General features: G+C 36.8%; 1 protein-coding gene across 3 annotated transcripts in view; it reads right to left on the reverse strand.

The window, feature by feature from the left end:
- LOC102868820 (serine/threonine-protein phosphatase 2B catalytic subunit alpha isoform-like) overlaps positions 1 to 26,254 on the reverse strand; it is a 422,832-nt gene that overhangs the window by 13,542 nt on the left and 383,036 nt on the right. For all 3 annotated transcript variants that reach the window (XM_006893087.1, XM_006893089.1, XM_006893088.1), the window contains one exon: positions 4,723 to 4,807. In XM_006893087.1, the coding sequence (XP_006893149.1) occupies positions 4,723 to 4,807 (85 nt within the window). The remainder of the gene's footprint in view (positions 1 to 4,722; positions 4,808 to 26,254) is intronic.

The raw sequence follows: 26,254 nt of genomic DNA on the forward strand, positions 1-26,254 counted from the left end.
AAAGCAACCCCCATCACCCCAGTTACTGTATCAATCCATCTCATCCAGGGTCTCCCTCTCCTGCACTGTTTGTCCTCCCTTCTGAGCATGATGTCCTTCTCCAAGGACCAATCTTTCCTGGCCATGTGCCCAAAGTCAGTGAGACAGAGCTCCAAAATCCTAGCCTCCAAGGAAAGACATAGTTTCACCCTCTCCAATGCAGAATCATTTGTTTTCTTGGCAGTCCATGGTTATGTTCAAGACTCTTCTCCATCAACACAACTCAAAGGCATCAATTTTTCTTTTGTCATCCTTAGTAATTGTCCAATTTTCTGAATCATAACAAGTACTTGAGAAAACCATGCCCTGGATTAGGTGCAGCTTTGTATCTAGACGGACACTGTTGCTCTTCAGCACGCTTGAGAGGTCCATGACAGCAGATTTTTCCCGTGATAGGTCTTGTGATTTCCTGACTGCTGGTATTAAGAGGGTTGACTGTGGATTCTAGCAAGCTGTAATTGCTAACAATTTCAATCTCTTTCCCCATATATTACAGTGCTGCCAATTGGCCCAACGGTGAGAATTTTTCTCTTCTTGATGTTGAGCTTCAACCCATATTGAAGACTATAGTCCCTGACCTTTTTTTGCAGCAAGTGCTTCAGATCTTCTTCAGTTTCAGCAAATAAGGCTGTGTCATCTGCATATCGTAGGTTGCTAATGAGTCTCCCTCCAATCTTGATGCGACACTCCTCCTCATAAAACCCTGCTTCCTGAATGATCTGTTCTGCATACAGATTGAAAAGATACGGGGACAGGATATATCTCTGACACACTCCTTTCTTGATTTTGAACCATGCAGTGTTTCCTTGTTCTTTTCTGAGGATAGGCTTCTTGGTTCAAGTATAGGTTTTGTATAGGCATGATCAAAGGTTCTGAGATTCCCATTTTCCTCAAGGTTAGCCACAATTTACTGTGATCCACACAGTCAAATGCCTTTGCATACTCAATGAAACACAGATAGAAATTCTTCTGGTACTCTCTGCTTTCTGCCAAGATCCTTCTGACATTGGGAATAATGTCTCTAGTGCAATGTCTTCTAAACCCAGCCTGTATTTCTGGTAGTTCTCTGTCAATGTACTGGTCAAGTCCTTTCTGGATAATCTTCAACAGGATTATGCTAGTGTGTGATATTAGTGATATTGTATAACTTTCACACTCTGTCAGGTCACCTTTCATTGGAATGGGAATAAGTATGGATCTCTTCCACTCAGTTGGCCAAGCAGCTGTCTTCCAAATTGGTTGGCACAACTTGGTGAGCACAGGCAGGGCAGCCAGCATCTGTTTGCTGAAACAAACAATTGGTATTCCATCAATTCCTATGTCTATATTTTTTGCTAGGTCCTTCAGAGCAGCCTGCACTTCCTCATTCATCACCACTGCCTTTTGCTCATATGTTGTTTCTTGAAATTCTTCCGTGTCAGCCAATTCTTTTTGGTACAATGTCTCTGTATAATCCTTCCATTTGCTTTTAATGCTTCTTGAATCATTCAATATTATGCCCATAGCATCCTTAAGCATTGCAATACGTGGCTTGAATTTATTCTTTAGTTCTTTCAGCTTAAGAAATGCTGAGTGGGTTCGGCGCTTTTGATTTTCTGACTCCAGCTTCTTTTACATTTCATGATAATATTTTCCCTTGTCTTTCTGAGCAGCCCTTTGAAATCTTCTATTCAGCTCCTTAACTTCTTGATTTCTTCCCTATTCTTTTTGGCTTCTCAGAGCTCTAGTGCAATATTCAGAGTCTCTTCTGACATCCATTTTGGTGTTTTAATTTAAAGTCTTAGTAATGACTTTGTGCATTCTTCATGAACAATATTCTTGTTATCTTCCAACAGCTTATCTGGTCTTTGTTCATTAATGTTCAAGGCCTCAAACCTATTCCTGAGTTGGTATTTAAATTCATGGGAGATAATCTCAAGGTCAAATTTTGATTCCTGTGGATATGATTTAACCATCTTTATTTTTAATTTGAACTCGTATATGAGCATTTCATGGTCTGTTCCACAATCAGCACCTGGCCTAATTTTTACCACTGATACTGAACTTCTCTAGCGATTCCTTCCTTCCACAGATGTAATCAATCTGATTCCTGTGCATCCCATCAGGTGAAATCCATGTGTACAGCCTGTGTTTATGTTTCTTATAAAAAGTATTTGCTATGAAGAAATCACAGGTTGGACAGAATTCTATCATTCTATCCCCAGCCACATTTCTGTCACCAAGTCCATATTTTCTGACAATTGATCCTTCTTTCTGATTCCCAACTTTTGCATCACAGTCACCCATTATTATTAAAGCATCTGGGCTACATGTTTGACTGACTTCTGATTGCAACATTTGCTAGAAACCATCTATTTCCTACTCTTTGGCTCTGGTTGTAAGTGCATAAATTTGAATGTTAATATTATTAACAGGTCTTCCTTGAATGCATATGGATATTATCCTGTCATTCACAATATTGTATTTCAAGATAAATCTAGAAGTGGCCTTCTAACTATGAAAGCAACCCCATTTTTCCCTCACCTTTTCATCTCAAGCATAAAGATTATATGATCTTGGGATTCGAAATGTCCCATGCCAATCCATCTCATTTCACTAATACCCAATATGTCAATATTTATACATTCCAATTCTTTCTTTACAATGTCCAGTTTTTTTACATTCATGCTCCTCACATTCCACGTACCGATTGTTAATTTCTTCTTACAACTGTTTCTCCTGTGTTTCCAAATATAAGGGTTCAACTTCAGTTGCCCTATCTGTTAGTCTACTCTACGTGTGCTCTGCTGTACATAGGGTTTTCAAAGGCCACTTATATTTCAGAAGTGGATGGCCAATCATTCTTCCTAGTCTGTCTTAATTTGGATGTTCACCATTAGAAGACTATCTGACAGACAAGTCTTTTAACCTAGCAGATGAAAGGCTCTTTCCTTACAGAAATAACCAATACATTAACTGCCCACACATCCCAAATATGTGTGACTTGTCTCTTCCCTTTCCCTGTTACCTACCCATTCCTTGCACACCTGGCTACCTGGTCAAACCCTCCCTTCCCCAGCCACCTATCAATATGAACAGCAGTCACTTCTGTGATACCTTGCACTACACACTGCTACTGGTTTCTTACACTGTTGTCCATCTCTTGTAGACTTGTTTTAATCTGAATTTGCAAATGATTAACTGATAGTATGCATGTTCCACAGGCAACTAACATCTGGATTTGTTCTGACTGATGACACTGAGCTTATCATACACTCACTCACTCTTTGCCATCAAGGAGCTGACCCTCCAGTGGGTTTTTAGGTCTCCTCCTGTAAAACTTATAGAAGAGTGCCCACATTTCTACTGACAAAGTGACTGCAGCAATGGACTTAAGCTCTGTGGAAATTGTGAGCAGAGTGCGGGATTGAGGAGGGCTGTGTTTTGTTGTACAGAGAATCACTACGCATCTGAGCTGACTTGACAGCATGCAGTAATATGTATTTTAAATTTTTTTCTTCCTAGTATATTAGAAATTCCTTATGTTTCTTAACTGAATGAATGAGTCTTAAGAATTTAGTTACTAATGTAAAGTAAGGTAGTATCATTAAATTAGGACTTGCTTTGATGCCTTTGAGAAAAGATGAGAATACTTTTCATTCTTCAGATGGCTTTCTGCTTTCTGTATCAAGGCATTTCGTTATTCCTTAGTAAGGAATTTACTAACATAAATCAAATTCACTGTCTGCAGGTAGAATCTGATTCATGGAGACCCTCCATCATGTCCAAAACTGTGAATCTTTATGCCAGGAAGCTCTTCATCTCAACAAAAGCAGGGGGATCTGAACTGCAGATGTTTTGGTTAGAAGAGTAACAAGTAATGCACTACACCACTCTACTATCAGGAGAGAAAAAGCAACACATGAATCAAAATAACAAGTGAGGTACTCTTTGAATAAGAGTGGAGACAAAAATTTAGCAGAAGTGAAATTATGAAATTATAAAATATGTAGATATAATTTTTAAGGATCTTCCTATTCGCCCTTGTTAACATGTATGATTGTATGATTCTCACATACAAATTTTAACTACTTAAGGAAAAATATGGTTACATTGTTTATCTACGAAGACATAATTTAGCTAAAGGAATGTGTCTGTCATTAATTACCTGGAAGGAAATTTTGTTTCCTAAATCTATGCTTAATCATAATAGCATGATTCATGGTCTATTTCAAAAATAAACCACTACATGGGACTTAAAGCATTACGGATTCTATTTTCTTTCAATGATTTATGAGGATAATAGAGATTAGAGCGAATAAGCTTTATGGTTGATGTTTATTTCCTAGAAATCTGGTGAATGTACCTGATAAATTAATCTTTCATGATGAAACCAGAATGAAAAACAAAAGGATTATAATAATGGCTTTCCTGTTTCATAAAATGCTCACTTGGTTGTGAAAGAAATGTATTAAAGTCCTGCAGCAAACAGAAATATAAAGCAATCCATTTATAGAGGCATTCTTCATAGAAATCATTTAGTAGATTTCAATTTGAAAAAAGCAGTGAGACACTAACAATTCTCCAATAAAAGGGGGAGAGTGGTAAATATTTTCTAGCAAACATTTAAACTACCACATTAAAGGATTACGATATTTAGCACAAGAATATAATTTAGAAGAGAGAGAGGAAAAATGATCCCACCTGAGAACTGAGAACACTCTTGCCATTTTGCCTATGGCTCTGATCTTGTTCCTGATCACCTCCTTCCGGGCTGCAGCTGTTGCTCCTATGGTTGAAGAAAGCCAGGCAGTCAGTGACTGTTAGCTCACTATAATAATTTCACAAATTTACATATATTTTGAATGTATTTGTACACATAAAAGGAACCTACTACCACAATGATTAAGAGTTTAGCCGTTAACCGAAAGGTCATGGATTCAATCTCAGAGGTTCTGAGGGGAAAAGAAGTGGTTGGCTGGTTGTCTGTAAAGACCACAATCCTGGAAACGATTTTGACAGTTCTATCCTGTCCTACAGTAGGAGTGCTATGAGTTGGAATCAACTGGGCATACAACTTGGAACATACATAAGCAGACGAGAGTAAATAATAACTAATTTGGTTTTGTTTTTGTTTTCTTAATGAGTTTTATTTGTAAGTCAAGTTTAAGAACCTATGATTTGATCTTCAATAGCTGGTGGCTTCTTCACATATCAATGAGCAACTTTTGAGATTTCCAAGGGGATTTGGGTAGAAAGCTAACTGAGTAGAGAGAAAAAGGCACTTTTCTTACTGTGTTTCCCTTTTTTTTCTGATTGTATAGAGTTAAATAACTGCAGAGGAAGCAGAGTTATGTAACTAACCAGGATCGTCTACTCATCTCCAGGTTTCATGGACAGAAAGTCCTTTAGGAAATATTATTTTCAAAAGTTTACTGTTGAAGTTATCAAACTAGGGAAGTTACTGACCATTCCTTGGGATTGCTGCTGTTGTTAAGTAACGTTGAGCTGACTATGACTCATAGTAATTCTATGAACAACCAAGTTTGCATTATTTAATGGTCATAAATACTTTGCTTTAGTATTTGATACTCCTCACCTTTCTGGTGATTTAGAGGAAAATGTGGAAAACAATTGAATTGTAGTTGATGCCAGGTAGTTTGCATTTTAGAACTTTAAAAAAAACAACAACTCGTGTGTATGTTAATAAACGGTGTCATTTACTATAGTACTCAAACAAAACAAAACATGAATCTGTATCAGCTATAGTTCTCAATAAGCATGCTTTCACATCAATTCTGACTTGTAGCAACCTCTTATGTGTCAGAGCAGAACCATAAGCTGCAGGGTAGAGTTCACTCTGACTGACCCTGTGAACGATCATCACCTCAAGGTGGATTGCACCCTTCAACCACTGGTTTGTACCCAAGCCAAAACCTTTGGCACCATTAAGAAACTCCACCATTACTATAAACAATTTTTAAAAAAAACATTATTTAAAAATGATTCTGAATAAAAAAATTAATAAATTCATTTTACTAATTTTTAAACTAAATTATGAAGGGATGTTTAGAGAAGTACAGAGCATCACCAAAGACTTTTCTTAAAAGTATGTAAATACTTAACAGATAAGGTATCCATTTTATAGATCATATAAAATTCTGTAGTAAGCATTAACACAGACATATTGTTCAATTCTACGTCACTAACAGAAATACAAGAGGGGAGATACTACTTCCAGACAGTACAAATGTTACAGTACAACAGTAGAGATGTTTCCGAGTGGGAAGCCTTAGTCAGATCATATGATTAAGGACTGCAATCTACAGGTGATAATTGGTATAAATGTGATCTTTCAATTTGTATAGAGAAGCAGCTTCCTATTGTTTTTGAAGTAAAGATTTCTGCTGTTTCCTTGGATATCTTTATAATGAATGTTATTTGAAATGTTCTTCATTCTTGATTAGGGTTAAGCAGTTAATTACTGTCTAATATTTATTTCCAGGAAAAAGAACACTTGCGAGCAACACTATCACAATTTCAAAATGGTTAGAAAAGCTCTCTGCTTTTTTCCTTCACATTACAAAAAATCCTACACTAGACCACTTTCTTCACTTGTGGTGGTATACCTTCGAGTCAGGACTGACTCACAACAGATCCTCCAGTGGGTCATGAGGTAAGATGGTGTGAGTATAGGATCCCTGCCTTAAGCTTCACCCTGAGTTTTCTACTGTATTTATTATAGATAACTCATAGTTAAGATTCATAAAGAAACTTTTCAATGAATCTTGACAGCAAATCTAAATGACAAAAAAGGCCAACTGAAAAGTGTTATTTTTCTGAACATGATTAATGATCAACTGCTACTAAAGGAGACACACAGACACAAACATAACCTTGTATGTTGTTGTTATGTATCACTGACTCAGAACTGACTCATAGATGACACCCCCCCCCCCACAAAGTAGCTTTTCAGAGGCTGTAAATCACACAGGAGGAGACTGTCCATCTCTCTGCAGCAGAGCAGCTGGCAGATTCAAGCCACATGCCTTTCTCCTGCCAGCGCAACTCTGTATCTCTAGGTCAACAATGTTGCCTAAGGTTGTATTACATATAAGTGTGTGAGTAGATGCATATTTATTTTGAAATGTGAGATGGCAAACTTTATCCCTAAGGTGGTATTTCTGTAATTTCTTTTTATGTAATATTTGCTCCATTATACACTTTCTGAAACAAAAGTTAATACAACTTACATAAAACCCTTCTTATCATGTACACCTATGTTTATTGCTATGTTATTCACAACAGCAAAGAGATGGAAGTAACCTGAGTGCCCATCAATAAGCAAACAGATTAAAAAAAAAGCAACTAAGGTACAGTCATACAAGGAAATATTATGCAGCATGGAAAAACAATGAACTTGTAAAACTATATAACACAGGGGACACTGAAGGACACTGTGCTGAGTGAAATTTCTCAGTCACAAAAGGACAAATACCACGTAATATCACTGTTATAAAATAGGACAGACGGGGGAGTTGAGGAGAGAATGGGAAAAGATAATGAATACAGGATTAGAACAGATGAGAAGAATTGCCATAAAGGAATATTTTGGACATTTTCTGTATGACAACAATCTGGGACAAGGGATGCACTGTGGAGTAGGCTGGGGAGGAATGGGGGTTGGGGGTAAGAAAATGTTCAATAATTAATAAAAAACACACAAAACCCCTTTTTTATCGAATAATTCTTTGGCCTCAAACATGATTAAAGTAATTATTGTAGATATTAGCTAATTTAGGGTAGAAATAAAAGGAAATAAAAAGACTAGGTGGATAAACTGAGGCCATTTTGTCCAGTTAAATGCTGCTTTCAGTAAAGTATTTTGCCATTATTACTCTAAATATAAGTAGTGCTACTGTATTCTTAAGTTCTGTGGCTTAGCGGTAAGGCATTGTGCTGCCAACTCAAAGATAAGTAGTTTGCTCCATGGGAGAAAGATGGACAATGTCCTCTCATGAAATTTAAAACCTCTAAAAACCCACCACAGGGTCAATTCAGCTTTGAGTTAGTTCAACTTGCCAGCAAAAACTCTATGTAATATTTCCCTGCTGGCTGAATTAAGCAATTAAAAGTTCAAGATGTAATACGAGTAATGATTCTGACCATCTCAGTGAACTACATGGCCAGATAAAAAAACCTGAATCTAGCAAATACTAGCAGTCCTCAGAACATGGAAACATGGTAGATCTCAAAATCGGAAAAGAAGTGCATCAGGGATGTGGCCTGTCTCCATACCTTTTCGGTCTGTACATCAAACAGATCATTCGAGAGGCTCAACCTTATGAGGACGAATGTGGCATCAGGACTGGAGGAAGACTCATCAACAACCTATGTTATGCAGATGACATTATCTTGCTTGCAGAAACTGAGGAGGATCTGAGGCATTTGCTACAGAAGGTCAAGGACTGCAGTCTTCAATACACATTGAAGCTCAACATCAAGAAAACAAAAATTCTCACTACTGAGCCAACTGGCAGCACAACAATAGATGAAGAGATTGAGGTTGTAAACAGTATCATCTTGCTTGGCTCCACAATTAACACCCTTGGCACTAGCAGTCAAGAAATTAAAAAATGAACAGTATTGACAAAGTCTGCTGTTAGGGACCTCTCCAAAGTGCGAAAGGGTAACAACAATGTTAGTCTAGGGATTAAGGTAGTCTAATGCAGGACATGGTCTTTGCAAATACCTGCTAACCATCTGAGAGCTGGATAATGACTAAGGATGACAGAGAATCAATGCCTCTGAGCTATGGTGCCGGAGAAGAGTACCGCACATACCATGGACTGCTAGAAAACAAACAGTTTTATACAGGAGAGTCAAACCAAGGTTCTCTTTGGAGGCAAGGATTTTGAAGGTCCACCTCACTTACACTGGACACATGGCCAGGGGGGACCAGTCCTTGGACAAGGACATCATACTTGGAAGGGTGGAGGTACAGCCCAGGAGAGGAAGACCCCTGATGAAATGGATTGATACAGTGACTGGGGTAACAGGGGTAGGTGTGTCAGAGTCAGTGAGACTGGCTCAGGATAGGAAAGCTATTGTACAACAACTTGGCACATAACAGCACCAATAACAAAAGATACAAAGATTGTAAAGTGTGGAAGAGCTCCAAAATTGGTTACAATATTTCTGAATACAACAAGAAAAGGAGCAAGAAGGAGGAAATTATGTAGTATATTTGATGTAACTGAGAAGGCGAATACAGAAAATTTCCCATAAAGGAGTTGTGTAAACCACAACCAAGGCAAAGTAAAATGAGAGATGAAGTTTAAAAAAAGAATAAAAGAGATATTAATTGTGCAGAACAGTACTGTGCAGAGCACAGGTAAGTGTGCTATGATGCTCAGGAAAATGCCTGAATACTAAAATATAAATAGAAAGTGAACCATTTGATGGAATAAGTACACCCCTCATTTTTCAGATTGAATTAATTCCTGGACACTATAAACTGCCTAATTTACACATAGTGATAGTCTAAGTGTGCTCTATTGTACATAGGGTTTTTGAGATGCTGGGCTGTACGAAGAGGAATGTGGCATCAGGACTGGTGGAAGAGTCATCAACAACCTGTGTTATGCAGATGACACAATGCTGCTTGCTGAAACTGAGGAGGACCTGAAGCACTTGCTGCAGAAGGTCAAGGACTGCAGCCTTCTATACAGATTGAAGCTCAACATCAAGAAAACAAAGACTCTCACCACTGGGCCAACTGGCAGCATCAGTATGGATGGTGAAGAGATTGAAAGAGTTAACAGTTTTAGTTTACTTGGTTCCAAAGTCAACACTCTTGGTAACAGCAGCCAGGAAGTCAAGAGACGAATTGCATTGGGAAAGTCAACTGTGAGGGACCTCTCAAGAGTACTAAGAGCAATGATGTCAGGCTGGAGACTAAGGTGCGCCTGATCTAGGCTATAGTCTTCGCAATTACGTGCTATGCATCAGAGAGTTAGACAGTGACTAGGGATGACAGAAAGAGAATTGATGCCTTTGAGCTGTGGTGCTGGAGAAGAGTGTTGAATATACCATGGACTGCTAGGAGAACAAACAGGTATGTCCTGGAGAGGGTGAAGCCAGAATGCTCCTTGGTGTTAAGGATTCTGAAGCTTCGTCTGACATACTTTGGGCATGTTGCAAGGAGAGACTGGTCCTTGGAAAGGCACATCATGTTTGGCAGAATGGAGGAGCGGCAAAGGAGAGGAAGACCTTCGATGAGGTAGATCGATTCTGTGACTGGAGTGGTGGGAATGAGTGCATTTGAGATGGCTAGGTTGGCACAGGATAGAGTAGTGTTTAGAGCTCTTGTATATAATGTTGCTATGAGTTGCAAATGACTCGATGGCACACAACAACAACAACAACAACAACAACAATGCTCCTAGCAAATAGTGAAGTCACTGTGTATTATAGAACATGACAGAAAAAAATTGGTATCTCATTTTATATTTCTCAATAATCCTGACAAGCAATTTTAATATCTTTTCTTAACATTATGAGAAAAGACAATAAAACTGAAGTCTCTGAAAGGTTTTACCCTGAAAGTCACTGTTAAAATTTTTCAAATAATTCAAATAAAAAACTAAAATAATGTACTTATAATATCATAAAAATGTTAAATGTTTAAATACTGTAACTAATTCAAAACATATTTAACTTGAAAAGAAATAATAACAAAGTTCAGAAGAAAAGATCCCTGTATTTAGTATTTCTATTCTTGGTTTTCAAAAATTCCCAGAAATTGTGAATACTTTTTACATACTTTAAATTCTATTTAACGTTCTACAGTTAAGTCAAGGAAGAACGCATGCTTCGCAGTTTTATTAGGTGCAATGGAAAATATGACTCTCATCATTCTTGGTAGTTGATCTTTCTATGCTGAACATAGGCTTCACTAAGAAATATTGAAGATGTGCAGTATCTTTAAGATTTGGAAACTATAATAGTTACCATTCTTTAAAAATATAACAATTTATTTCAACTTAAAAAGTATAAAACTGAAAGGCAACATTTTACATGAGTCCTTTTAAATAAAATTTTCATTGTGTGTCTCCATTAAAATAATAATCACTCCCTCTTTGGGCGTCTCTTTAGCTTTTAAGTTCTGATCTTTTTTAAAGGCTGGTGTGTTGGACTACTATATCTAGAATCTAGGTAAGCCTGCACACTCAATTTTCCTCAGAGTAGGGGAGGCTAATGTATAGATCAAGGGAATCTTTAAAGATTTGCTTTCAGCATGTGTCCTTCCTGCCCTTAACTTCCAAGCCTAGCTGACTTCTCCTGAAAATTTTAAAGGGATCTAAGCCAAATGGCCTGGTGGGTGAGTGCTGCATCCCTGCAGGGTGGCTCTCAGTCTCTGATGGGAACTGGAAGTCACAGGGAGAAAGGGCCAAGTGTGGAGCAAGCAGATTCTTACCACATGTGCTATCTGCCACACATTATAGATGCTGGGCCTGTCATCCAGTTCACAGCTCTTAACCTGCTGTGCTGCTACTATAAATGCCTCATTTTAACTGAGTTAGGGGCATGCAGAAAGTGTTATATAGAATACAAGCTATTACTCAAATCTTTCATTTATCAAGTATTCACATGAATCCTGCCATGTGTTAGCAACTAGCAAGAGAGTTATAAATAAGACCTCGTGTCTGTTTAGGGGGAGAGATCATGTGAATAATGACAATAAACTGTGACAAATATTAAGAGTAGAAGCAGCATGGTGCACCAGAGCTCACTTCTGCTGGCTGAACAGCATATCCAATGCACACTTATTTTTGACTGTGTTCAGTAAGTTCATGTTGGTACTTGAAATCAGCTGCAGTGAGAGAATTTACTCTGTGGATATCTACAAAAAAAGGGATGCTTCTTTCTCTGAGAACCAGTTGTTGAACATTTATTGGCACACACACAGTTTAGACACCTCCTGTCAAAAGCAGGAAAGGCTTAAATGATAAAGGTTTTAGGGAAGTAGTGCAATGCAGATAAGAAATTCAGACAGCACAGATGGAACACATAAACATATCTGGACTCTAATACTTAGTAATTGTGGGCTAATTATTAGACTTTTTGGGCATCAGCATACCTTCCCTAGTGTGAAATAAAATTCAAAGAGTTGTGACACAGATCAAGAGAAGTAAATTAAGTACAGTATCTTGTCCATTTGGTAGTCACTCTCCATGTGGGTCTATTTAAATATAAAGCAATTAAGAGTAAATAAAATGAAGCATTCTGTTCCTCCGGCACATTTCGAAAGTGTTTACTTGTCACATATGGTTACTGGCTACTACACTAAACAATGCAGATATGGAATATTTCTACTACTACAAAATGTTCTGGTTTTATAGAAATCATTTACTTAGTATTTACATAAGGATTTCTAGTAGAATAGTGTATAACCTGTTAAGGGTGCCTACCATAAAGTCAGTGGTTCAAATCCACCTAGTGTTTAGTGGGAGAAAGACGGTTAGTTTCTTCCCACAAAGATTTCATTTCAGAACCCCAGAGAAAGGATGCTACAGTTAGAATTAACTCAGTGGCAGAGGTGGGTTTTTTGGTTGTTGTTGTTGCTATTGTTGTCCTGGTTTATAATGATAATAAATACGATATTTTATTTGCATTACCCTTTTTTAAATTTCTGCAAGACTTTCAGTTGCTTTGAGTTGTTTTCAAAGGAAAGGGATATTCTAGCAACAACAGATAAATTGTTAAATGATCTAATAATGCAGGGAGAAAAGCAGATCCATGGAGGGGGGAAGGATATGAATTAATTGAAGTTTAAGATGTAGTCAACTTTAGGTTAGGTTTTGGTTCTTTGGTTTAAAAAATGGAATGTGCTCAGACAGTAACAACAAGGACCTAGTGTAACAGCAATTACACATTTTTCTAAAGATGATGAAATAAAAATACAAACAGCTAGGATAGGTTCTTGGAGGATTAATAAGAGGAGGAGTAAACAGTGAAAAGACAGACAAAGAGAACAGTCAGAGAGGAAGAAAAATATCAGGAAACCAATGATTTTAAGACAGGATGATGAACAATGCCATCTAGCACAAAGGAATCAAGTAAAAAAGGTGCTAGAAAGATCTCACTGAATTTACAATTTTCAGACTGCTGAGATATTAAGAAATAAAAACATTTTCCTGAGAAGGGAGATCAGGTGTGACAATACAAGGAATGAATGGTAAGTGAGCAAGTAAAGATTCTGTGCAAAATATACATAGCCACAATGAGAGAACATACTGTGAGAAAGCTACTATGATGTGCCATCAAGTCGGAATCAACTCATAGCTGACTCTTCAGCAGATTATTAGAGGTTATAATCATATGGGAGGGGACTGGCCATCTTTCTCCTGTGGAGCAGCTAGTGGATTCAAATCACATGTCTTTAGTTTCACGGCACAACTCCTTAACATGAAGTCACCAGAGTTCCCTGAATGAAAAGTACTGAAAAAATTTCAAAGATGTGTGGTAACTTGAATGTTGGTAAGAATGGAAATGCTACAAAAGCACTCTGGGAAAAAGTCTAGCAGTTTCTTATAAGACTAAGCAGCAAACTCACTCTGAGGTATGACACTTAGGGCCACAATGGAACTTGTGCCAAGAGCAGCTCTGGTGGTCTGGTGGGTAAGGAGTTGCATTGCCACCCCAAAGACAGGTGGTTCAACCCTATCAGCTGCTCTGTAGGAAAAAGATGGGCAATCTCCTCTGATTGGATTCACGGCCTCTGTAAAACAGTTGGAGGATCATCTCTGAATCAATTCCAACACGAGGGTAAATTAAAGAGTGAATAAGTAAGTATTCACAACATTCAGTAACTAGAATTATCCCAGGTACCCCTCAAATTTGGAAGTAGGAGTGGCATCCACTTCCTAAACCACATGTCTCTGGAGACTCTATGAACTTGGTGAAATGATGACAGTTATGGAAAGGCATTAGGTCTTTTGTTCATAGAGCTGCTATGAGTCACGCTCGACTTGACGGCAATCAACAACAATAACAAATCCTCAAAGGTTGATAGGTGTAGATGGCCTTCAGGCCTTTTGTTCACTGGGTCACTATGAGTTGTGTTCGACTCAAAGGTAATCAACAATAACAACAACCCCTCAAAGAAGAATGAAAAAACCCCAAGATTGGTAATAAATATAACGGTTCCTACCAAAGAGGAAAAAATAATGAACTACTAAGTCATTCCGCATCACAAAAATCTCAAGCTGATAAATCAGCCACTGAAAAGGAAATAAATGAGTTAAAAAAAATACATGATTCAATTAATACGAAGTTTCAGAATAAAAAAATTAATGTATGAAGTGAAGAGTACTGACTATAACACGAACTGTCAAAAGAATAAACAAATCTATCTTGAAAGAAGTGTGACCACAGTGCTTGTGAGAGGAAAAGATAATAAAACTTTATCTCACACACTATGGGCATGTTGTCAGGTGGGGCTTGTCTTAGGAAAGGACATCATGCTGGGAGGGATAGTAGGTCAGCAGAAGAGAAGAACACCTTCAATGAAATGGATTGCTGTAGTGATTGTAACCATGGGTTAGAGTATTTCAGAGGAGATGATGAGGATAGAGCATTTCAGAGGAGATGATGAGGATGGAGCAGGAAAGGTTCTGATCTGTTATTTTTATAGGGCCACTAAGCTCATATGATTAGAGGGCACTTAACAAATATAATCAATGATGATAAAAATGTAAACCCGTGGGTGAGGATGGATGAATGGGAATTGATTGGATAGAAGCATAACAGAACTTTATGGAGTGCTGGATATATTCAACATCATGACAAGAGATTAGATTCAACAGGTGAACATACTGTCAAAACCCTGTGACTGGCATACACGAAATTTATGTGTCATATAATTTGCATGCATGTAAATTTCTATTTATTCATAAACATGTAACTATTCAGTCATGTGTGCTGATGTCTCTAACTTACTCTGTCACGCACTTGAAAAGACAACCCGATAGAAATGTGATAAAACACAAATAACAAAATATTAATTGTAGAATGTAAGTGGTTGTTGTTTTAGGTGCCTTCAAGATGAGTATGTAACTTCTATGAACAACAGAGCTGAACCCTGTATTATCCTTTGCAACTCTCATTGTCTCTGACATACATAAATACATATTCACAGTCTTGTTCTCAGATATATAGTGATGAAAGTCCATGGCCTACGTCAGGCAGACCTTTGTCTTAAAATTGGCATCATGGCTCCTCAGTAATTTGTCCCTGACTGTAGGCCCAAGGACCTAATTTGGGCTCAGCACCATGATACTAATATACCTGATTTGCTGTTAGAAGTACTATATTCATCTGTCAGTTGGTTGTACTGGGGGAGGATTTGCATCAGATTTCTTGTTCACAAGGTTGCTATGAATCATACTTGACTAGAGGGCATCTACTAACAATAATTACCATATAGCTTAAGTTTGTATATGCATGCTTGCTTGTTTATGATTTGTTATTATTAGTATAGCACTTGTCTGTCAGTCTGCTCTACTGGAGTAAGTAGTGGGTTGCTGTATGCTGGAAGTTATGGAACTAGTGAGTCAAATGCCAGAAGGGTCACCCATGGTGCACAGATTTCATCGGAGCTCCCAGATTAAGACAGACTAGGAAGTGGGATTGACCATCCACTTCTGAAATAACAGACCTCCAAAAACACTATGAACAATAAAGGAACACAGGTAGCTATAGTATTAGAGGTAGAGCCTAGATTGGAAGTCAACCAAAATGAGGATAAATAGCTGCAAACATTTTTTTAATACCTGGAACATGGAATGTATGAAACACGAATATAGGAAATCCAGAAGTTGTCCAAAATGAAACAGAATGCATGAAGATCAACATTCTAAGCATTAGTGAGAAGAGATGGATCATGATTGGCCATTTTGAATAGATAATACATGGTATACTATGTCAGGAATGAAAAGCAGAGTATGAATGGTGTTGCTTTTATAGTTAAAAAGACAATTTCAAGTTCTATCTTCAAGTACAATGTTGTAAATGACAGGATATTATTCATATGCATACAAGAAAGACTGATTTATGTAATTCTTTCAACCTTTCTATATATCTGAAATGTTTCATAATACAATGCAGAAAAAGAAAAGGACACCTGAAAGAACATGACTTTGAGTAGAAGAGAAAAGCAGCTCTAGGAATACAGGCCTCCTCTTTCTTCTTGTTCTTTTCCCCCCCCTCATTTAACATATGGGTTACATGAACTTGTAGGAAGTAGGTAATGAAAAAAAGTTTTCCATTGCAGTTACCTTCTTCCCATACCCTCTCCTAATTAGGTGGGATAATTAATTTTCATCAAGCTGATCTGGACTCAGAGCTACTCTATAGAACAGAAGTGCCTTGGCATTTTACCTTGTAAATCTGTACAAGATTAGACTGCCTCATCTTTTCCCCTTGACTAGGCTGGTAAGTTTGGATCACTGACACCAAAGGTCTTATTCTTAGCCCCACAAAAGAAAGTTGCCCTGCTAAGATTTTGTTTATCTGAGAGCACCAGGGAGCACTGATGGTCTAGTGGCAAAAAGGTTCACTGCAATCCCAAAGGCACGCAGTTTGAATCCACCAGCTGCTCCAAGAAAGAATGATGGGTAATTGCCTCCCCCTCTGAAAAAGACACCTGAGGGCCAGCCATGGCTTGGTTCTGACTTTAAAGCGCGCGCGTGTGCGCGCACACACACACCCCAAAAACCAGATGATTGGCTCCAAAACCATTTTATATTCCGCTACTTAAGAAAAGGAATTGTGGTGCAATCCTGAAGGCATGTGGTTTGGATCGGTCAGCTGCTTTGTGGGGGAAAGATGGGCAATCTCTGTGCAATTTGCTGCCTCTGAAAAATCTGCTGGAGGGTCAGCTTTAGGTCAGTTTTGACTTGACAGTACACAAGAACAGCAACAACTTCATAAAGAGGGAACTCTGGCAGTCTAGGGGTAATAAGCTGCACTGCAATCCCAAAGGCACTCAGTTCAAATCTACCAGCTACTCCATGGAATAAGACTGGGCAATACCCATCCATGTGACTAAGTGCCTCTGAAAATCTGCTTGAGGGTCAGATCTGAGTCAGTTCTGACTTGATAGTAAACAACAACCACCACCTCATAAAGTAGAATATTATATCATTGTTGTTGTTGTCATGTGCCGCTGAGTTGAAAAAATGTTTTAATATTGTTATTTACTTGTTTTCCTTCAATGGGGAAATGGACAAAACTTTTTATTTCACTATATAGTGGCCTCAAGTCTTACTCTAGTGTAGTTTTCTTCTTTACAGAATTTTAAATTAATACAAATGTATCCATAGCTTAGTATTTAAATGTTACATAAAGGTGCATATAGATTAAATCACATTTTATATTTCTTTCAAAGGAAAGATATAGTTTAGGAACAATATTTTGCTAATAGCTTAAATTTCTAACCAAAATTCTAAACAAACACATGAACAAAAAAAAAGTCATAAAACTTGTTCTTTTTAAAATTGAAAGTAAAATTTTATTATGGTTTCTTATTATTTAGAACTCAGACTTGCCTCAAGATTTTATTGTTTCATCTAACAGAGCAATTACTGAATTTAAATAAAAGCTATAGATGGAAGCATAAGGTGTTGAGATAGGAAATATCTTTTGTTGTTTATATTAAAGTAAAAAATGGTTATGGCTTTCCAAAATCAGCATCTATTAGACATAACAGAGTATGACATCAGGAGTTTCTAAAAACCCCTTGTATAAGTGATATTTATAGCTTTTTATAAATGATGATGAAAAGTAAAGGTATAGAGACTTAGAGATTGCCTTATTTATTATTGTTGTTATGTCGCCTGCGACTCATAGTGATTTTAGGTCCAAAAGCCCTAAATCCTGCTCTATCCTGAGCCAATCTCACTGTCCCCAACACACCTACCCCCATTACCCCAGTTACTAAATCAATCCATCTCCTCAAGGGTCTTCCTCTCTATCTGTCTTTCCTCTGCCCCTCCACCTTCCCAAGCATGACGTCCCTCTCCGAGGACTGGTCCCTCCTTGCAACATGCCCAAAGTATGTCAGACGGAGCTTCAGAATCCATGCCTCCAAGGAACAGCCTGGTTTAATCCTCTCAAAAAAAATGCATGTCTCAAGTTGGTCCCTATTAGATAATCCAAGACCAAAACATTTTCAAATATAAATCAAGCCTTTTCAAATATAATAAAACAGGAAAATTATAGTTTCTATCAACATACATCTTTACTAATGGACTTTAATGAACATTTCCCCTTGGTTTTAGAAAATAAACTCCTCAAGCTATACTACCTATATGCTGTAATTTTCAAGCCTTATATTTTCATCTTCCTTTATTTTGTTGTTTAGGTTAATAATAACAAACCCTTAACTTCTATGTCTCAGCAAGGTAATGTTATAAAAAACTGGTTAGACATTAATCAGTTATTAATTATTATATTATATTAATATATTTTATAATTATTATAGTTATTATAATTATTATTAATTATTATTAGTAATTAGACATTAGATTAGCTCTGGCTATTGGGTCTGAAAAGCATTTCATTACATAGTCCTCCACTACATTCTGTAACTGACAGAAAAATGAACACATTTGTCCTGAAAGAACAGCCAAAATGCTCCTTACAAATGAGAATGGCAAAGCACCATCATATGCACTTTGGAGATGTTGACAGGAGGGACTAGTCCCTGGCAAAGGATACCATGCTTGGTAAAGTGGAGGGTCTGGGAAAGAGAGGAGGACCTTCAATGACACTTACTGAAAGAGTGTCTTCAATAAGCAGTTCAAACACAGTGGCCTATGAAAATGATGCAGCACTAGGTGGTGGGTTGTTTTTTTTTCTGCCAAACACAGGGTTGCTATGAGCTGAAATTAACTAGAGGGCACTTAGACTGTTGTACATATACGGTAGCTCTGGTTTATAGCTGCAACCAACCCAATAACACTGAACAACAGCAATAACAACTATATAGATTTGAAAATGTTTTTGTTTGGTTACATTAAATAGAGTATGACTCACAGTGACACTATGAACAACAGGTCTGAATCCTGTCCTATCCTGTCTCATCCTAACAATCTCTGACACACTTGAGTCCTCTGCTGCAGTTACTTTCAATCCACCTGGTTGAGGGTCATCTTCTCTTTCATCTTCCCTCCACCCTTCAAAGCAAGATGTTCTTCTCCAAGGAGTAACCTTTGCCAACATGCTCAAAGTATGTGAGACAAAGCTTCATCATATTTGCCTCCAAAGAACACTCCTGTGTATTCTTTTGGCAGTCCATAGGATTTTCAGCACTTGTCTCAAATACCACAACTCAGTGGCATCAATTAATTCTTCTTCTGTCATCCTTAGTTACTGTCAGCTCTCAGATTCATCACAAATTACTGAAAAGACTATGGCCTGAATCAGGCACACCTTTAAATGTTAGGTTCTCAAATATTCAACTAAGAGGATATTTCAATGTTATCTTTAAAATGATACTGTGTAGAGAAATGCACACAAAGATATTTAAAAATCTCATATGTACAAGTTGTGTTTGACAATCAAGGATGAAAACAACTTGAAAGAAGTAGTCAAGTTCCCTCATTGAGAGCAGAGAAAGGCTGAGGCACTGGTATGTCCTGAGCTTATTTGAAACAAAGAAATTCACTCAGAGAGCTGATGCTGTCTAAGACCTATCAGGGTGTTTTTCAAGTGAAAACTCTACTCAGATGGGTTCCTTAAGGTGACTCCGTAGCAGAGGGTAAAGCCTATCAGCTGGGAAGTTACGATTCAGAACAGCCTGATTCACTGTAGTAGTTGGCTGAATGGTCTACTTATCAGGGGGTGGCAGAATTAAGTAAGCAATGTGCTCATTTACTTTTAACATTCAAGAAGCACATGCAATAAGTATTGTATTAGCTTCTACTACAGACTAAGTGCATAGTAAAGAACTTTGGTACTGTATATAGTTGTGGTTGATTGCTGTCGAATCAAGCATGACTCATAGCAACCCCATGAACAAAAGACCTGAACCCTTTTTTCTATAAGTATAATCATTTCTTTAAGTTCATAGATTTTTCCAGAGGCATGTTTTTTAGAAAGTGGATGCCACACTGCTTCCAAACCTGTCTTAATCTGGTACTGAATATGTTTGCAATTATTAGGAAAAAGAAAACAGTACTATAAATGTAAATATAACAGGCAAATTTCTCTTACTAAAGACTGGAACATATATTGTGATTACAACTAAATACAGTGTGGCTGAGAATACCAGCCATGCTGACATCCCCTTTTCCAATGTTTCTGGCTTTACCTTTTTTTTTTTTTTAAATCTTGTTGTTGTCATTACCATCAGGCTGGAACTGACTCATAGCTGACCCTCATGCCCGTTTACAGAGAGCACATCACATAGGAGGGGACTGTCCATGTTTCTCCTGAGGAGAAGCTGGTGGATTTAAACCACATACCTCTGTGTTGGCAGCACAACTCCTTACCACTAAGCCACCAGAGCTCCCAAAGTAAAATCGACTACCCCAAGATTAAGGACTGATCAAATAAGAGAAGCAAAATTACTCTTTCTATAGAGTTCTGAGAAAAAGAGGGAGGACAATTTCATAGCTCCTCATAAGCTAAGAATAATGTTGAACTGTCTTATTTGTGTTTCATCAACTACACAAAGGTATTTGCCTTTGTTAACCACAAAAAATTGTGGCTAACATTGAGAAGAAAGGCAATTCCAGAACATTTACTTATGCTCATGGGAAAACTATGACTATACTCTGTTGTCCAAACAGAGCAAGGGAACACTGCATGTACAAAATCGAGTACATCAGCGATATAGTCTTTCTTCCTATATATTCAATCTATGTGCTGAACAGATCATTCTAGAAGCTGGACTTTATGAAAACGAATGTGGAATCTTTCACATTGAAGGAAGAGTCATTAGCAAACTGCTATATGTAGATGACACAACCTTGCTCACCTGAGCAAGGAGGACTTTAGAATTTGCTATAGAAGATTAAGGACTGCAGCCTTCAATATGAATTGCATCTCAACATCAATAAAATGAAAATCCATACCAAGGGGCCAATAATACAGGGAAAAAAGACTGAAGTTGTTAACTGTTTCTTCTTGCTTGGATATACAACCAATATCCTTGGCACTAATACTACAGAAATACAAAGCTGACTGGGAAAATCTCCTGTGAAGGCTCTCTCTAGAGTGTTAAAGCACAACATTTCAGCCTAGAGTCTAAGGTGTAGCTGATCCAGGCTACAATCTTTTCATTTGTTTGTTATTCATGTGAGAGTTGGCCAATGAATAAGGATTACAGAAGAAGGATCAATGATTTTGAGTTGTGGTGCTGGAGAAGAGTACTGAACATAACATGGACCACCAAAAGAACAAGATGTGTCCTGGAAATGGTGAAACCAGGTTGCTTCTTGGAGGCAAGGATTTTGAAATTTCATCTCATATACTTTGGTCATGTTGTCAGGAAGGACTAGTCTTTGCAGAAGGGCATTATGTTTGGAAGGGTGATGGGTGAGCACAGGAGAGGATGAAATAGACTGACATAGTAACTGTGGCAATGGCTCTGATCTATCAGAGATGGTGAGGTTGGCTTAGTCTAGAGTAAGGTCCAGAACCCTTGTTCACAGGGTTGCTATGAGTTGTAGTTAACTTGATGGCAAATAACAATATATTTCTGTAAGAGTTAAAATAGACTATCTTACTTATAGATAAAAGCTTAAAAAAATCAGCTTTTCTCAGTACTTATTAATTAGTAGTCACCCTAATCAAAGTAGCATCTTTTTCTTCAGGTAAAGAAGTTAGACATATAAAATGCTCCAAAACAATGAGAAACATGAAAGTTTTGCCAAAAGAAAAAAAATAGAGAAAATATCTTATTCTCTTATGATATTTTTCACAAACTGACTTATATTTTCCTCGATGAAGAATGTCTCTTTCATGTGTCAATTATCTTGTGAGAAGTAAAACTGGTTTGTTAGATATTATTTTTTAATTTTTTTTTTTTTTTTTAATTTGTGTCAGTGTACCATCAAATCAGATCTGACTGGTACAGGAGGAGATTGTCCCTCCTTCCCGGCAGAGCATCTGGTGGATTTGAACCGTGAGCCTCTGGGATTGCAGTGCAGCTTTTTGCCACTAGGCCACAAGAGCTCCCCTGTTATTTTTTTAAAGTATAAAGATAAATGTATGGACAAAGACAATGTCTTTATTGAAGAAAGAGAATATTGTACTTTAATGCCTTCAAATGAAAAAGAAAATTTAATGAAAAAATGAAAGCTTACCAAGCATATGCTCTTTCTCTATTTTACTATAATACATGGTGTTCTCCTTCAAAAAATGTATGTGACAATTAACTGAAGTGTACGTACATATATATGTATTAGCTAGTGGCCAGTGTAAGTTGATAAATATCATCATTAGTCAAAGGGAAAACTCTAAACACTGCAAAAAATAGATTATTTTAAAACCATGTAAAATAGTCATTACATTTCACAGTATAAAATCTATACTATATTATAGAGTATGATTTTCCTGTAAGTGTGATGTTCTTGTCATGGCTGGACATCACAGAAACAATTAGCTATAACATGGATACTGCTATTATATTCACTTTGTTCTGCAAAGTCTGAGCTTCCATATAAAATGTCAATTATGCCAGGTAATAAAAAAATACAGCTGTATTTCAAAATTATGTACTGCAAAATGATGATAGCAGATTATAAATACAAAGTACTTTTGATGGTTATATTACAGTTTTGTTTCAATTAATAAAATGAAAGGATGGTAATCACTGTAACCAACTGTGATTCATGTTTAGATTTGATACTGATTAAAATATTATTGCTAGGAGGACACAAAAAATGTTCATCTTTTCATAGATACAGGAGCTTGTATAAAATTATTTAAAAACTGTGCATGCATTCTTCACACAAATTTCAGTTTTGCAAATGTATTCAGAAGAACAACTTGTTTTTTGTTTAAGGATAAAACTGAAACAAAAAAGCAAAGGTTATCAAAATATACATGACAAACTTATGTTAATAATAAGGACTGAGCCTCGAGATGACATGTAGAAATATTACTGACAGCCCATAGTGACTCATATCGGAAATACGAGTTAATTGGGAAAATGCTAACAAATCAGGGTGATGATTAAGAAATATATGCAAGGAAATGATAAAGATTTGTACAAAACACCTTTTTTCATACTTTTCCTTACCCTTTCCTCAATTACAAAGTATTAACCTAATCATTATAAAAAGATATGGGAAATTGTGGCTGGTAAGCTCAATTATATATTTGTGCATAATTTATTGGAAAACTTATATGGATTTCTCACATAGTTTTATCTCTCAAAGTGATAAAATATATAAAAGCATTTTTTCTTTGTAGAGTCAGAAGTATAGAAGGATAAGATGTTCCCTATCTTCTGTGTTCCTCTCTTTGGTTATTAAATATTTTACCTTAACTAATGTTCCTTTCCCCAAACAGTTTACATAATCAGCATGGTTAAGACTCTTATTGTTCCACTAGACTCTTCAGATTGATCAAGACAAGAACTGAGTGTTTTTATTAGTGAATACTCAGAAAAAATATTCCATGAAATGTCTTTATAAATAAAGATAAAATAAAAATATATTAAAATTGAGGTACTCTAAGTTTTGCTTTTTTGTCAACAATTTAAATTTTCCTTTTTATGCCAGTATAAAACACATTTTTGTTTTCCACCCCGTTTTTAAAGTAATCTGATAATCAAATTCATAACCCTAATACTTAATTTTCTGTCTTAGTTTACATCTTACAATAGTATTATTGCATTTGGTAAAAATATTTCCAAACAGCCACTGCCTGAGAGGTTCTATATTTCTGTTCTAGTGATCTGTCCCTTATCAGTCATTCTTTCTTGTTCACTTTCTTATCTTTGTACCTCACTTTCATTAAGAAAGGTTAATTTCAAGTTTTAGTCCTCAAATTCTAAAATTTCCCTCCATATCAACAACTCTAAGACCTCATTCATTCTAATATATTCCATTATGACTTCAATTTTAAAAGTTATCAGTTCAGATTTCTTTCTGAATTTCTAATTTTATTTTTAATTCTTCTTCCTATACTTCTCAAAATTGTATAAAATAGAGAAATTCACCTTTCTGCTGAAATTAATGAGTTTTTTTCATAACTATTATCTTATAATGTCTCCACAGGATTGAGCAGTGTTTCATTCTACTATACACAGGAGTCAGAACTGGTTAGAAAGCAGTTACTGACAGGCCTCAACCAATAAAATCAGTTTTAATTGCCCTTTTGATTCTTTACTTTTTAGTACTTTGACCAGCTCTGTATTTTCTTTATATACTACTTTCACTTCAATCACTTCAAATTTGAAATATTTTATTAAATTCCTAAACTATATCCCTACTCATCTTTTATTTGTGTTCTAAGCATTCTAAGCTTCATAAAAGATTTCCCTTTTACTGTTTTTACCTTGTTGTTCTTCTGTTTACCAATCTCAGGTTGCTCTTCAATGTTAATAATCACATTACCACAAATCTTGGCTGAAAGCACTGAGTACCAGAGGAATATTTATTTGAGTTTCATTGGCTATGCAAATGCATTTGACTGTGTGGATCACAACAAACTGTGGCTAATATTGAGAAGAATGGAAATCCCAGAACACTTGATTGTGCTCATGCAAAACCTATACTTAGAACAGAAAGAAATTATCAGGACAGAGCAAGGAAATGCTGCATGATTCAAAATCAAGGAAGCAATGTAACAAGAATGTGTTCTTCTTTCCACAGCTTTTTAGTCTTTATGTGGAACAGATCATTCAGGAGGCTGGACTTTATGAGGAGGATTAAGGTATTAGGATTGGAAAAAGACTCATCAACAACCTGTGTTATAATGATTATCTTGCTTGCTGAAATTGAGAAGGATCTGAATGAAGCATTTGCTGCAGAAGGTCAAGGAAAGTAGTCTTCATTATGGATTGAAGCTCAACAAGAAGAAAACAAAATTCTCACCACTAGGCCAATTGGCAGCACCATGACAAATGGAGAAGATAGTGCTAACAATTTCAGTTTGCTCAGTTTCACAATCAATACTCTTGGCACTAACAGTGAGGAAATCAAAAGATAAATTACATTAGAAAAATCAGCTGTCAGAGACCTCTGCAGAGTGCTTAAGAGCAACAATGTCAGTCTAGAGACTAAGATATATGCCTGATCAAGACCATGGTCATTGAAATTGCTTGCTATGCATCAGAGAGCTGGACAAGGACTAAGGATGACAGAAGAATAACTGATGCCTTTGAGTTGTGTTGCTTGAGAAGAGTACTGAACATACCAACGGTTGAAGAGTACAGAGAGGTATTCCCTATATAGGCTGAAACCAAGTTGCTCCTTGGAAGCAAGGATTTTGTTTTTAATTTATAAAATTATTATATTTTATTCAGAAGGTTTTTTATAGATAGATATCTCCTAATGAAATTTAATACAATATTCATTCTATTCATTTATCTGAAAATTTGTGGGTTTTTTTAGTAATTTTAATGAACATTTACAGAGAATTTGGATTTCCATTCATTCATTGCTGCACTTCTCTACCCACCCAGCCCTCTCCCCCACCCCCCAATTCACTCCTCTCTTTCAAAAGCAAAAGAAAGATTCCCTCCCTGGTACACAATCCCCCCGCACCCCTCCCACCACGCCAAGTACACTCCACTATGCAACCTTAATTGTGGACTCTTGTGATAACCATAATACCCTATCATATATTGCTTTTAAATTATTCAGTTTCTCATCTGTTTCAGTACAGTATACACAATTTATCCAGTTTTTCTCAGTTTTACCCCACTTTGATATCAGTCCCATTTTACAGCAGTGGCACCATGCAATATTTGTCCTTTTATGACTAGATATTTCACTCAGCATAATGTCCTCCAGGCTCACCCATTTTGAATAATATTGAATGAGTTCCTTGTCTTTCAATGCAGCATAGTATTCCATTGTGTGAATGTACCACAGCCTCTCTATCCATTCATTTGTTGATGGACACCTTGCTATTTTGAACAGAGCTGCGATTAACATGGGTGTGCATATATCTGCTTGGATGTCAGTTATGGTCTCTTTGGGGTATATTCCCA

This window comes from Elephantulus edwardii, unplaced genomic scaffold (genome assembly GCF_000299155.1).
Source record: "Elephantulus edwardii isolate Elephantulus edwardi_28Jun2011 unplaced genomic scaffold, EleEdw1.0 scaffold00122, whole genome shotgun sequence".
Lineage (NCBI taxonomy): Eukaryota > Metazoa > Chordata > Mammalia > Macroscelidea > Macroscelididae > Elephantulus > Elephantulus edwardii.